This window comes from Pagrus pagrus, assembly GCF_965226575.1.
Source record: "Pagrus pagrus genome assembly, chromosome: 3".
NCBI lineage: Eukaryota > Metazoa > Chordata > Actinopteri > Spariformes > Sparidae > Pagrus > Pagrus pagrus.
This window is the reverse complement of record NC_140187.1, coordinates 3,920,992-3,935,712: the sequence shown is the minus strand read 5'-3', so window position 1 is coordinate 3,935,712 and position 14,721 is coordinate 3,920,992. Positions and strand designations below refer to the sequence as shown.

Here is a 14,721-nt window from a genome sequence, read left to right as displayed (position 1 = left end):
ACATTTTAAATTTAATTTGTGGCAATTTCAGATACTTTAGGCTAATCAGATTGTAACAAGTCAAAAAGATGGCAAAATGGGTCCTTTTAGTACGTATATTTTATTTAGGTGTGACAATAAAATATAACAAAACATACTAATTTACAGTTAAAGTGCCAAACAATGTGAACTATCCCCATCAAACAGCAAAGTTGAAAAAACAAAACAAGAAGAAAGAATCTTCTTCAATAAGATCGTTGCATTATTTGGATTTTTTCATACACATGTGTTTACAGACTCTAAAGGACGTAGCACAGCCCACTAGCTTCAGCACCACAGTACCTGCTGGTCGCTGTCTCATGACAGGTGATTCTCAACGTTTGTAAAGTCTACCTGTACACCAGGACACATTTCATTAGGCACTGCAGAGGAAACTTGTAAGAAGCATCAATATGCATTAAATAGTTGTCTGTCAACGGGGTTGTTAGATCAGGCTAATTTTAAGCGAACACTATAATTAGTGGCTACTATAGCCTATAATTATTTAAATGTCAATCTTACAGCTCCATGTGCTCCTCCAAATCAACACCGCTTGCCACTCGAGGATCAAGTTGGACAAACGGCTGGTCCGGAGCCTCTAATGACTGCTTCCCTTTCTCTCTTAAGCTTTTCAGCTCCTGTAATTTCTCCTTGCAAAATATAAATAGATTAAAAAATAGGTAGTAACTCAAAACCAACCATAATAGTGAAGTATAAACCAGGGAAAGTGGTATATATAGCTACTGTATTAGCTTGAACCACTACACAAGAGGTAGATGCGTGTGGAGCTTTTAACCTGGTTATGTGAGGATAATGATCGATAAAGCTTTAGGGCCTGTGAAAAGGTAAGACGGGCCGGTGTAAGCAAAAAAGTGTCTGACTGGCTCAACAATGCAGCGGCCCACCTGGACCTGCCCCAGCGTGCAGACAGCCAGTCCACCACTGCACCTGCTCAAATGTCAGGACACAGCCTGACACCGACAGCTCTTCAGACTGGAGGAAATTTCTTTGAGGAAAAGTTAAGTTTATTTTCTTCCTCTGCTTCTATTCTGCGATTTGGACATAGTCAGGCATCTACCGAGACGGAGCGTGACGCTACGAGTGCAGAGAGACTAAAACCAAAACAGTGAAGTTGTTCAAAGTATGTGGACTATAGCTGCTTTACGCATCAATTCAAGTCTCGACAAGGAGTTGATTATTACTTTAGAGAGGCATCGGGTGTCCGTACATCCACCTCCTAAAAGGTGAGGTAGTGACAGTCAGGTCTCCAGGAACTGAGCAGATATTGTTGTTTCCTGACATCTTCAACACTGGAACATCTTTTATTACTCAATACTATCGGCCGATGCCGTGACGTGATGTAATGTTGCTCAGGAATTCAGGTGAAACTGCTGTCACCTCTGAATCACTTTTAACTGACAGTGTGTGTGTGTGTGTGTGTGTGTGTGTGTGTGTGTGTGTGTGTGTGTGTGTGTGTGTGTGCACAACATAACTGTTTGGGCTGAACTTTTTGACAATCCATTGAAAGGCGTGACTCAGAAAAGTGATGCAAGTGACAAATATCAGGAAGTGTTGATGTAATTACTGTCACACTGTTGAAAAGACTCCAAAACGACAACTGGTATTACATTGTGCATTTAGCTCTGTGTGACATCAAGACCAGATCATTATTATATTATTATTATTGGTTTGTTGCTCTGTAAAAATCTGATATGGGTTGGATTCTTTATAACAGAGAGATGGCTTTCATGACATCCAGTCCAGTAAGCGGCTCAGTTTTATCACTCAGTAGTGATTATTCATCCTTTTCCAGAGTCCACACGTTCTGTACTCGAGTGAAAGTAATAAAACTGAAATTTACTCAAAGTATAAAAGAAAAAAGGAAACTGTGTCTGTCTGAAGGACATTTCTCTGCACATCTAACTGAACACGCCTTTTTAGACTTTCCCTCTCGTCTCGCTACATCTGCCGTGCCCGATCTGCACTGATAGTTCAAAATCAGTCTTGTGATGTTGGAAAAGCCGGTGTGCAATGATGCAAAATAAAAATAACCCATAATCCCCTCAAATGCATTAAAACTAAAGTAAAGAGCCTGTTTTTAAAATGTCTGGAGGAGAAAGTTCAGATATTGGTGTTCAAGGTTAGTGAGGAAAAGTCAAAAGTTTAGCATCCTTTGTTTATCTGTTGTTCCACACATTAAAATGCACTCTTTCACTTCATTTTAAAACACTTAAGTTAGACATTTTGTTCTTTTCGTAATTTTAATAGAAGCTACTCTTAACAGTCTCAAAAAGATATCGGTCTCTTGTAGCCACAGTTTCTCAAGGCTGTGCTCCAGTTCTGTGAGCATAAACAGATAGTTATGCAATTATGCAGTCTGGCCGAACTGAAGAGCCCGATGATTTATCTTTCTACTTTCTGGAGAGGTGTAATAAAGTAATGCTTCTTCTTCAATTCATGTTTTCCAAAATGAGAAGCTGTCGTTTTTTTGCACATCCTTTTATTTTCAGCGCTTCTTATTCAGCTTCACTCCCAGTTCTTCTTCTACTAATTGTAATAAAGTATTTTAAAAAAAGATGCAGAATATAATGTCTTACGGAGAATGTCTTAATGTTGTCAAAATTTGGCACTTTCAGGACGTTGTGAGTTAAAGTCCCTGTGCAGGGGGGCTGAAGGTGGAGTCATGAACATCAACCTGATTTTTTTGAATACTGAAAACCATAGTCCGGAGGTAACACAACCATAATTGCACAATCAGATTACCTGTCCCCTCCAACTCTGATACAATCCCTTTTTCTTTATAACTGCTGTCTGATCGTGAAACATGACACGCAGCCGAACTACCAGGACGCAGTGCTGAGCTGAAGGGCTGGGGCAGCTTTAAAGATGCTTGTTTTTATAACCTGACTGGTTCGATAGGTGTGGAAAATAGTTCAGAGACTAATCCTGTAATAACTGACAGCAGACTAAAAGATCAGTCTGCAGCTCTGTGTCAATCAGAGCAGTACGACAACACACATTTATCTATTTGTCAAAGGCGGGTGTCCTGAGATGACCTGCTCTTTCATTAGCAACACTCCCTGTAGAGAAGAGAGGCAAGTTTTGTAGTTCAACATCAGAAATGTATTCAACATAAATGATATGTTTGTACGTCTTTGACACAGTGGAGCAAATGAAAGATCGTACGTACGTTCAGTTGTTCATTGTTGTGCCACAAAGTGTATTTGTGTGATGGCCAAAAAGTTTTTGTTGATATTTTCATGGTTTTAATTCAACTATACATTTTTCACATTGAGGTCTGTGACGGTTTTATACTGGATGACATAAAATGGAGTCAGTGGTTGAAGTAACTAAGTAACTTTACTCAATACTTTGATGTATTTGTGCCTTTTATGCTCTTTTATACTACAATTAGTTTAGAGGTTCACTTTGTGATTTTTACTTCACTACATTTATTCGATAACTTTAAAGGAGCATTATGTAGTTTTGGGAAAAAGAAGCTCTTCATTGACTGATTATTTTATGCCTAAACAAACTAAATAAACAAACTCTCCTCTTCGCTTTTATGACAGAATAAACAAACTGACAACACAATTGCATACTGTTTTACTTTGTTTATATGTGGCGGACCCTGCCACCTTTCTAGCTTCAAACATAGTTCTGGACCTTATTTTCCTCTGAGAACAGCTGGTTTATTCCCTTATGGAAAAAAGTTTGTATTGTTACCTCATTAATATTGTAAATATTAAAAGTCTGAGTTTGAATTTCTTCTACAAAACGACATAGTGGCCCTTTAAGAGTTAAGTTTACTTTACTTATTAAATTTATTAAATAATTAATATCACGATAAAACTACCCAGAATATAAACTACATGAAGCAGTTAAGCCACCTTTACCTGTTCAACAATAAAGTCATTGACACATTAATGAATCAATAATTATAATAAAATAAAATACTGTGTTATTCTAAAATGTGCCACGCTTCATGTCTCTGGTCTGTTTATCAGGAAACAAACCACAGATCGTCTGACATTAGCTTCAAGTTTATGAAATGGTTTTAATCCTGGATTAGTCTGTTATTCTCATTCTAGACGGGCTTTTCACAATAAAGGCATTCATGAAACAACCCTGTGATGTTTCGTATTCACCTGTTGTGAAAAGAGTCCATCAAGTATTGCAACTATCCCGATGCAATGATACATGTTTACATGTTTATACTGCATTGTTATTTACGTTTTAGATAAATAGTTTCATTCTAGTATTCTAATTTTCAAAATAAAAGACCAAACAGCTGTTTCTATTCGATATTATAAAAAATATTGCATATGTCAATATTCAAAATGTTTTAAACACATCATTTTTCTAGCGCTGATAACAGAAGTTGCGAAGGAGTGAGACATCTTGTTTATTATTGAGTTGCACAGTATTGATCAATCAGCTGACAGCACAGACGACACAAACACGCCAACTATTTTAAATATCTTTTACTTCAGTCTCTCTCTCTCTTTAGTTTGGCGCTGCTCAAACAGAGAGACAAGGAAAAGTATTTACGCTGCATCGTCCTGAACTTCAACACATCTTCCTCATGCCGGGGGGGGGGGTTAACATGTTTACTACGTATTATTCAGCCGTAATGTTGTTTACTGTGCCCGTTTTTCTCTTTCTTCACATTCTGGTCATTTGACATTATTCTCACATCACATTAACCATCATCAGGTAAAACTAATTTCATAATTCACTGAAAAAAGGCTTAAATTCACATCTTAATCTTTGTCGAAAGCATCTGAACAGGCAGAAATATACAAAGTTGGATAACTACATTGTGTCTTTTCCATTTTTTCTTTTCTTTCTGCTTCAAGGACCAACGATTCAAGATGATTAAAGACATTAGCTTGTGACTTTTGTGTGCTTGGCAAACAGACAAATGTAGATTACAGGTGGAGTCAAAGCTTCATTCTGAGATCATCAAACACTGCCGCTTTGGGCTGGCGACATCGAAATGACACTCAACACAGTCAGTTCTGGAGAAACAGTTGATTGATGACATTAAAATGTGGAGTTACACAATGAAGCTTCATCGGTAGGTAACGTAAGGAAACAAGTCCTCTCTTTTAATCCTCACATAAGCTGTACAAGCTCGTAAAAACAAATACTCATCTCTTATACTGCATATATTCACACTCTCACACACACACACACACACACACACACACACACACACACACACACTGCTGTAGCCATTCAATCCATGCACTGGCAGAAAAAAACCACACAACAGACACACTTTTAGCTGTACACGAACCCAAACACACACTAGCTGTCGTGCTGAATAAGGTCTTTGGCTTTTTGCAGGTTGTGATCGACGGCTCCGTCTAAGAACTGAACCCAGGTCAGCTGGGTTTCCCCGCACACGTGACTGGACCTGCACGGGAGGAGAAGAAGTGGAGGGTTGTGAGAAAGATAAACAGACATTAATAAAAAAAAATAATAATATGTGGGTTATACCCACACAGCAGGTTTGCAGAAGGCTCCTCAGCCGTCATGAAGAGACAGCGATAGGAACAAGCTGACAGGGTGTGTTTTCCTTCTGATCTGATAAGATGTGCTGATACGATGACTTGAAAGATTTACAGAACAGCCGCATGCTTCTCAAACCTCCCCGGACACACCCAAGATTTTTTTGGCTTTTCCCACCTTCACTAATGATTCCAGGTAATTTTACTCTGCCCTCTCTCTTTCATAGTTCCACCTTAAAACCACCTACTAAAAAGTTGGCGTTTGACTCCTCTCCCGTCGCCAGGAGGCGAGTTGGCCTTTCTGGGTTTTTTTTTTTTCACCCTTGTGTGTCACCTTTGTCATCACGAACAGTAGAAGGAATCAGATCATATGCTTCACTTGGGCAATATTCAAAACTACATCTACAATATTATCATTCGCTCGATGACACCAGCTTCGCGAGCTGCACTGGGTGTGGTGAGGTGAGACTGCAAATCAACTGTTTCGTTAACTGTTAACGGCTGCTCGACACACTTTCCTGCATTGAACCTGAAATACTGCGAAGGTTACTTCACTTCAGCTGAAGTAACCTCCCAATAATGGACACGCATTGCCTCTGCTGCCATGACGGCTCCGCATGCATTTTCTTTTCAAAATAAAAGACTGAAGATGCTGTAACAGCTGTTTGATATTCAATATGAAAAATATCACATTAGACAATATTCGAAAAAATGAAATACCGGCCAAGTGTATCATATACTTCATCAGAATACATCCAGAGGACGTTAAAACCTTTTTAAAAAGAGCTTTTTCCAGAGCTGATAAAAGAAGTTGCTAAGGAATGAGACACCTCGTTTATTTCTCACGACACAAACAGCAACTATTTTAAATATCTTTTACTTCAGTCTCTCTTTCTCGAGTTTAGCGCTGCTCTAACAGAGAGAAAAGGAAAAGTATTTACGCTGCATCGTCCTGAACTTCAACATATCGGCCATAATGTTGTTTACTGTGCCTGGTTTTGTTCGTGTGAGCTGTTAAGTTTATCGTTCTTCACATTCTGGTTGTGGCAAACAGACAAATTGTGGATTACAGGTGGTGTCACAGATTCTAGTGAAAGAGAGTTGATGGTTTGGCTTCATTACAAGGTCATAAAACACTGATGCTTTGGGTTGCTGACATCGAAATGAGAGTTAACAATCAACTACGTTTCTCTAGAATTGACTGCGTAGATCATCCTTAACTTGAACATCATCGTGCATCACAGGGGGTGAAAATCAATGTGTCCCGGGTGTCGTGTTTTAATCACAGCCCATCGAAGCCGGAGCAGATATACATCCCTGACTCTATACTGCAGAGTCATCTGGCGTGGGAGTAAATGCAGATTATACACAGATGTGTTTGTGGGATTTTTGTGCAGTGTGAACGGGGTATTCAGAGTACAGTCCCATGAATTGAATGGACTGAAAGCCTTAAGAAATGTTGAAGTTTTACAATTTGAAGGAACAATAAGTTAAAACTGTGGGTGAATCGTACCTGATGATCGCCAGAACTTTCTTTAACAGCGCCGCCAGTTTAGAAGCCTGTGGGAAAGAAAACATTAATTGGCATGTTTATTTTCATTTACCCAGTGCATGTTTGGCAAAATGATATGTAGGGCAGCCAGTTCTGTTTTCAAATGTCAAAGGGTGCAGTTTAGTACCTGAAGCTGCCCTTAAAAAAAACTCATCCTGGATTACATATTGAACAACAGTTTGTGTTGACTCTTGCAGGCTGGGGCGTGTAAATAATCACAGGCTCAGCTGGCACAATCACTTAATATTAGTACTGAAGCGACAAAACCAGACGAAACTGGACCTATTCCAACTGAATCAGACATTTGGCTCTCTTTCACCAAAATATATGCTTTAACAGCAGTTGGGTTTCTGTTTGATAAAGACACAAAGAACACAGATGGTTGCTCCTGATCCTAATCAACAGATATAAAATAACCTCAACTCATCACAGCGTGAACAGAATGAAAATGGTTGACAGATTGTTCTGTGGAAGATCCTGAGTAACGTGGACGTTGTTTCTAGAAAGTGCTGCCGTCTTTGCTTCTTTCGTCTGACCAATAATGCGAAACCAGAAGATGTTCAGGTCATAAATGACACGACTTACATTTGAGAACGTTTGCTATTTTCGCTTCAAAAAATCACTGAAACAATTGATCAACTATCAGTCTGCTTAACAACATTATCACGTAATTATCATTACCTCTGCATCCCTTAAACATCTGCATCTGTCTCAGCAGCTGGACTTACAGAAGGAGTACAGGTGGGATTAACTGCTCTGTGTGAACGATGAACCGTGACCAGAGATCAGAGTGGTTTTCTTTAAGACAGGAGCTGCACAGTGGGAGGTATTTACTTACCTTGATGACGTGCTGGAGTTTACATTCGACCTGAATTTAAGGTATCTGTCGCCTGAAGCTCTTCAATCTAACCAGCTGACTGCAGTTTCTGTGTCTTTGCCTTCCTTCACTGCCATTTCTTCTCTTGAAAATCTGATCCACCAAACGTTTATCACAGCAGAGGAACAGCTAACACAAGCTCAACTTATCAGAGGTCACATACTGACACTGTTGCAGGAGATGAAAGTCCATTTGACTTAACACTCATTAAATTAGGTTTAATCTTGAACAACAGGAGCACAAACTCGTTTTTATGATTCAAATACAGATTGTACTCAGGTCGTTCTGTCCCTGCACGCTGTTTAAAAGCTGCATTGTGAAGAATAATAAATTATATTTACATGTTTGACAATCAATTCAGTAAACTGCTTCAACTTTCTAAAATCTGTAGTAAAGACACACGGCAAACAGCCTAAGCTGATGTTTAGTTTTGATTAATAAAGGTACTTGGACTTTCTCTGTGTTTTGTGTATAGCATTCATACTTGTTTATTTTTTTTACCATTTTTATGCTGGCTTGCCAAAACTATTTCCTCATGTGGGGCAAATGAACTTTAATTGAGTTTGGAAATGGTTGTGTGAAAGTATGACTCCTCTGCACACTTGTCACAATACGCCAACACATTTTTGCGCAACTGCAGGAAACGCAGGCCTGAGAACAGCAAGACATTCAACTGTACACACCTAATCCTCACAAGATGTTATCACATGACACAGGAACGTGTCCAGATTTTATCAACAACTCAACACATTTAGGAAACTGCCAAAATGTTCAGATGATCTATAGATGATCTTGCGACATTAAGTGCATGTCAGAGCAGCTAAGAAACATTTTTAAACTTTGAACTTTGATTAGTAATAACAGTTTGTGTGTGTTTGCGTCTTACATTGCTCTCTACGCCGCTGTAGTCCATGGGCGGGTAGAGGCAGAGAGCCAGATCATCAACACTGAGGAGAAAAGACAGAAAGAGGCAGAGATTTGTCTTCATGACTGCGTTCATTTTGAAACCCATTGTAAAAAGTGATATTTCATTTTCATTAGAGATGCACGATATGGATTTTTCCATCATGGCTCACACCGATAAAATAACTGGTAACAGAAACCAACACTTTTTTTTATGCACACCTGAGTTTATTTGATATTACATAGCTGTGGTAAGATTTTATGGTTAAACTTGAAGACGTTTTCCTTCTCTGTGAAACAAACCGTCCACACCAGTGACGACATGTTTGGCTCATGCTCTACACAGGTGCAGCAGTTTGAGCGTGACAAAAGCAATTTTGCTTTGTATTATAGGCTATAATTTCTTTATATGCTGATAATCAATAACGTACATTTTCCATTATCAGGCTGATAATTTATCTTTACGATATATATCGTGCATCCCTAATTCTAATAGAGAAATTAAGCAAAAGAGGATCAAAATGATGTCAAGCGTTTGATCCGTCATGGTCTAGATGAATTGTTTCAACAGTCACAAACAGCAGGAGCAGCCAGCGTGAAGGCAAAAAAAAACAACACTGTCTTATTTGAACTGGTTTTTGTACAGACAAAGAATAACAATTACCCATAAATAAGAAAGGTTACAGGTGTGAAGGAAAGTGACGGTTCCTGCACGCTATCTGCACTTGAATTAAACTTGTTCCCTCTGTGCAGAAAGAAGATTCAGCAGCGTTCACAGAGCTTTCAAGCTTAAAACTCAAACTCAAGGAACCTAAATCAAAAAATGTCAGACTCTCGTAGCTTTTTCATCGTCACATCTAAATTGTTACTATGAATGCTACCATGGAAGATAAACAATGTGTGTGTGTGTGTGTGTGTTCCTACCAGGGGCTGATTTCTTTGGTGATGTCAGCGAGGTCGTCGAGCTGAGCCAGGTTCTGAGACGTGCTGACGTCACCGTTGGCTTTGACGGCCGACGTCAGCTTCCTCAGACACGCTGCGGACGCCTTCATCAGCCCCTGGCACGGACCAATCACGCTCCGGTCCTTCTCCGACCAGTAAGTGTCCTGGTTGCCTCGAGGCTCCTCCCCTGCCTGGTCATCGTCGAGGACGTCGCTGAACGGGTCGTTGGCCTCGGCTAACGCCTGGGTGGAGGCAAAATATTCAGTTTATCTGTCAAAGGTTTGCGGTGTGTGTGTGCGAGTGTGTTTTTGTGTGTGTGTACCTGTTCTATTTCCTCTATGGCGTCTTTCACAACTCCAACCTGAGTGGACAGAACCACCAGAGCTGCTGCCTTATTATCTGTGGAACAAACACACAAGTGTGCCATCAATACACCAAAAGTTTAAAGTCTTCACCAACTCCAAGACAAAAGCACAGACATATATTTTATATATAAAGTCTTAATATACTGAAACACAATGAAAACTTTACTTACAGTCCCCACATATATATTCTTTTTTTATTATTATTTGCAATTTCTATCACAACTTCTATTTGTTATATTGCTGTGGTTTTAAATTGAATGTTTTAGAGTTATTGTTATGATAAATAAAATGTATTAAGTAGTGGAAATATGCAAAACATGCACTCGCATGTACACGTCCACACATACCTGTCTGTATGTTTACTTATCCTCAAGATGTACTCTCTGGCAGCAGAGAGTACATTTTGTCAGTCAGACACGGACTCATTATTAAATGTGGACAATCTGACGGCCAGTTTTCATAAAATAAAGTCTTTATAAACTCTGCTCTGGTTCAAACCAACAGAAAAGTAGAGTTGGACTTTCAGCACAACATCACCACCTGCAGGCTGCCAGTAAAACTACTGACGCCAGTGATCGAATAACAGGGTCATTTTGAGACTCCAGTAACAAATACACTTATCAAATCTGAACCTTTACACAAATTATCTACTGTCTACTGACCGTGTGGCAACTGGGCAAACTGGTCACAGGCCGACCACACGCCTCCTGTCGAAGTCAACTGTTCCTGGGACAGACTAGAGGTGAAGAGAGGAAGAGGACGAGGAGGAGAGATGGAGGAAATACACAGGTAACAAGGTTTTTTTCATTTTACAGAAATAACAGAAATGCAAAACTCTTCAGTTCATGTTTTACTGTAAATACATCAAAGAAGATTAAATGTGACTTTTTAATCTTCTTTATTAAACCTTGTTCAACTCTGGCCATCAATTAAACGGTACTATTTTATCTAATACAAACTGTGTGTGTGCTCGTACCTCTGTAGCGGTGAGCTCAGTATGACCTCCACCAGCTGTGCGACTCCCTCCAGAACCTCGACTGTGGCGTCTCTGACCTGTCGCCTCAGACTGACACCTGAGACAAAGACAGGAGAGACAACAGAAAGCCGAAGTCATGATTCTGAAGGAGATCTACATCCAACAAGTCTATCTTATTAATTAAGTCTAGTCCAAGTTTCACTGACGAGAAAGAAAACTAAAAGAAACTACTGTTATCTTAAATCATTGTTATTAATACTGAGTAATAAAGCCACATCTAGTTTCATAGAATGAAATCAGACTGGAGGGAACATGAATGAGGGGTTACAGCAGCAGAAGCAGAAGGAAATATTTGCAAAATAAAATATAATTAAGAGCAAAGGAAAGATTTTGTTCCTCTGAACTGTCTGCTTGATTAAAGAGCAGCCAGACCGAGTGATTGGGGTTTTAAAAATCTGACATTATCCCCCCTCCCTACTTACCTTGGCTCTTAGGCAGCCAGTAATACACTGTAGACAGAGTCAGGACACTCTTGAGGATGATGTCTGCTAACTTCTCTCCGTCCTGCAGAGAAGAAGGAGACAGAAAACACAGAAATAAGCCGGGTATTAAAATAGATTTGTTATGTTTTAACAACACTACCAATGTACACCACACTACTGTACATCTCTGGATATAATGTGAGTTGATTATGGTCCGAGTTCAGTTCATTTTCTAGTGAAGCATTTCTCTTCTTCATATATATAAACTCAACAAGAACATGTTGTTTTTAATCGAGGTTTCTTGTTGTGGGACATAACTGGCACAGTATAAACTAAGCAAAGCAGCATCATGATCGAAATTATAACCTGACTAACCTGTTGTGAAGGCAGCGGAGGTTTGGAGAAGGCCAGGCTGAGTTTTGTGGCTTCCTGGGACACTGCCTTCACCGCCTGGTCTAAAGGACAGAGGAGACAAGAGTGACATGACATTAAAAAGGTCTCAATAAATGGCTTCAAGATGGCTTCTTGATGGTACTTAATATAAGGAGGAGCTGAAAAAGGAACAGGAGGAGGACGGTGATGATAAAGATACTCACTCAGAGTGTCCCAGAAGTTGGAGAGGTTGAACGCGCCGTCTGACTCATTGGACTCTCCATCTGTGGTGGAAAATAAAGCACTCAGTTAAATCTTCCCTCCTCCAGGTTTAATTTATGGACAAATACCATCCTCATACGCCCAAGTTTTTATTCTTAATGTCTAAAATGTAAGAAAATAGGAGCAAATGTACAATTTCTCAAATAGCCAATAAGTCAATCAACAGAAAAATACATCTGCAACAATTCTGATAATCAAATAATTGTTTCAGTTGTTTAATCGATCAAAAATGCTCAAGTTTCTCTGGTTCAAGCCTCTCAGATGTGAGGATTTGCTGCTCGTCTCTGCTTTAAATCACTGAGAACTGACTAGATTTGGGATTTGGACTTGACATTAGAAGATGTCAACTCAGCTCTCAGAACTTGTTTTATGACATTTTATAGACGCGACAATTACTCGAATGAAAAACTTGCAACACTACACGTGACTACAGGCAGCACTGGGTGGCATTATGGTGATTAATGATGAGAATAATTAAAGTATTTCTGAATTTCTGGCCGTATGGTTAATACTGTGTTCATGTCACGTTACTCCCTCTGTATAATATTCTTTTGTAGGTTGTTTTCTCTTGTTGTCTCATTACATACTGATGCTGTTATTGTCACGATTGTGTTTTATTGTTTCCAACTTGTAAACCTTTCAGTATTTTTGGGTGTATTAGGTCATAGTGTGTAACATGTTTGCACTGATGTGGTGACATTTCTTATTTATAATTCTTATTGGAACTGCTTTGTTATTTGTATTATTATTAATTTATTTATATAGGTTAAGTCGCAACTTTTGCGATAATTGTGTTTGATTGTTATATGTTCCATGTCAATTGAAAATCATAATAATAATAAACACTTCTTTAAGTTCTCTCTTTTAATTAGAATATAGATTAGTTGATATTTCGAAGGTACATCAATGTGGTAATGCTCCATAATGTTTTACATCTATTACACAGTGAATATGGAACCGAAGCTTATATATATATATATATATATCAGTCAGAAAAATCTCAATTAGATTTTTTTCCCAAAATTGTTCAGCCCTAGTTTTATGTTCACTTTACTGCATTAAATAAAAACTCATATTCCCACCTAGTTTTTAATCCATAAACATTTTCTCAAGAGGTTTTCCTGAAATTCACTGGATACGTGACATTTAATAATATCGCAATATAAAATAACAAATACTCTGACAGTGTATTTTTTCAAAAACTAGTTTAGAGAGGTGCTTCTTTAGCTTTATGATCATTTTGAAGGGGCTGCACTTGAACTGTTGAACTGAATTTATTAAGTTATACTGAGGCCTCTAATATTTTATATTTAGCTCACTGGCTAAATACTTTCAATAAGGTTATTATAAGTAACTAACTACTACATAACTGTTGTCTGAGCTATATTAACTCTAAAGCTGCGTGTAGGTGATAAACTGACAGGAGAGTGTTTATATACCTGACAAGTACAAGTTGACAACTTGCTAACAGTTTAGCCAAACCGCTAAAAATTAACACAGCAGCGTAAAACCATAAAACAGTTTATCGGATAACACTGACAATGTAAAATAAAAAAATAAAAAAATCATAACTGTGCCCAACAGACATAAAAATAACCGTTAAAGCTAAAGTTAGCGTTAGCACCTTTAGCTAGACACAAGCTAGCACTCGTGAAGCGGGTTAACAAGGCTAATTATTTACGCTGCGTCATCATGTCTGCTGAGTTGTACTCACCTCTGACTCGGTCCCTGATACACTGGATGGAGTTCAGTAGATTTCGTAAAGGCACAGACACGTTTCCAGCACAATTATCAGCACTCATGTCACCCAAGTTTTTTTCCAGACAGCTACCGCAGATACATGCGTGTTGTGGAACTACAGAGGAGCCGGAAGTCGAGCAAGGGGACCGTTATAAAGGAGGCACAGAGACTGCAGGCGCACACAAGGCGTCTTTGGTGACGTCTTGTGGTGGAAATGAAGTACTGCAGGTAAAAACTGGTACAGGTGAGTTCAAAACTCTGCTATGTTTGTTTATTTTTTTCATTTGTAAGATGAAATGCTGCAGTTTTAATGGGAGAACTGTAGGCTATTTTATTTTATTTTATTTTATCTTATTTGTTTTGTTGCTCTGTTTCTGTACATGCGACATCTACTGCATGTCTGTCTGTCCTGGGAGAGAGATCCTCCGCTGTGGCTCTTCCTTAAGTTTCTTCCATCTTTTTTTCCCTCTGTTGACAGGGCAAAGGTCTAAGGACAGAGGATGTCATTCACTGTACAGATCGTAAAGCCCACTGAGGCTAAGTGACTGTGATTTTGGGCTATATAAATAAGACCGATTTGATTTTTGATTTGATTTGTGAGAATGGTGACTGATCAGGCGTGCACTATACAATAGCTGTGAAGAGACAGTAAATCACAACTGGCCAACAACATAAACATATTCACCAAAGAATATG

General features: G+C 38.9%; 1 protein-coding gene across 2 annotated transcripts; it reads right to left on the bottom strand.

Annotated features, from left to right (window-relative positions):
- Positions 1 to 5,103: 5,103 nt before the first annotated feature.
- On the bottom strand, positions 5,104 to 14,162 carry ccndbp1 (cyclin D-type binding-protein 1). Of its 2 annotated transcripts, XR_014622346.1 has the most exons (12): positions 14,000 to 14,162; positions 12,228 to 12,287; positions 12,007 to 12,086; positions 11,632 to 11,713; positions 11,150 to 11,246; positions 10,836 to 10,909; positions 10,131 to 10,207; positions 9,791 to 10,050; positions 8,850 to 8,910; positions 7,925 to 8,056; positions 7,048 to 7,094; positions 5,398 to 5,440 (listed from the first exon to the last, which is right to left on the bottom strand). XR_014622346.1 is itself a non-coding variant. In XM_084349536.1 (11 exons), the coding sequence occupies exons 1-11, from the start codon at positions 14,085 to 14,087 to the stop codon at positions 5,332 to 5,334; spliced, it is 1,035 nt and encodes a 344-aa protein (XP_084205662.1). In that variant the 5' UTR covers positions 14,088 to 14,162; the 3' UTR covers positions 5,104 to 5,331. The 2 variants fall into 2 exon arrangements, 1 of the variants encoding a protein (XP_084205662.1); XM_084349536.1 differs by lacking the exon at positions 7,925 to 8,056 and having other exon boundaries at positions 5,104 to 5,440.
- Between the last annotated feature and the right edge of the window lie 559 nt (positions 14,163 to 14,721).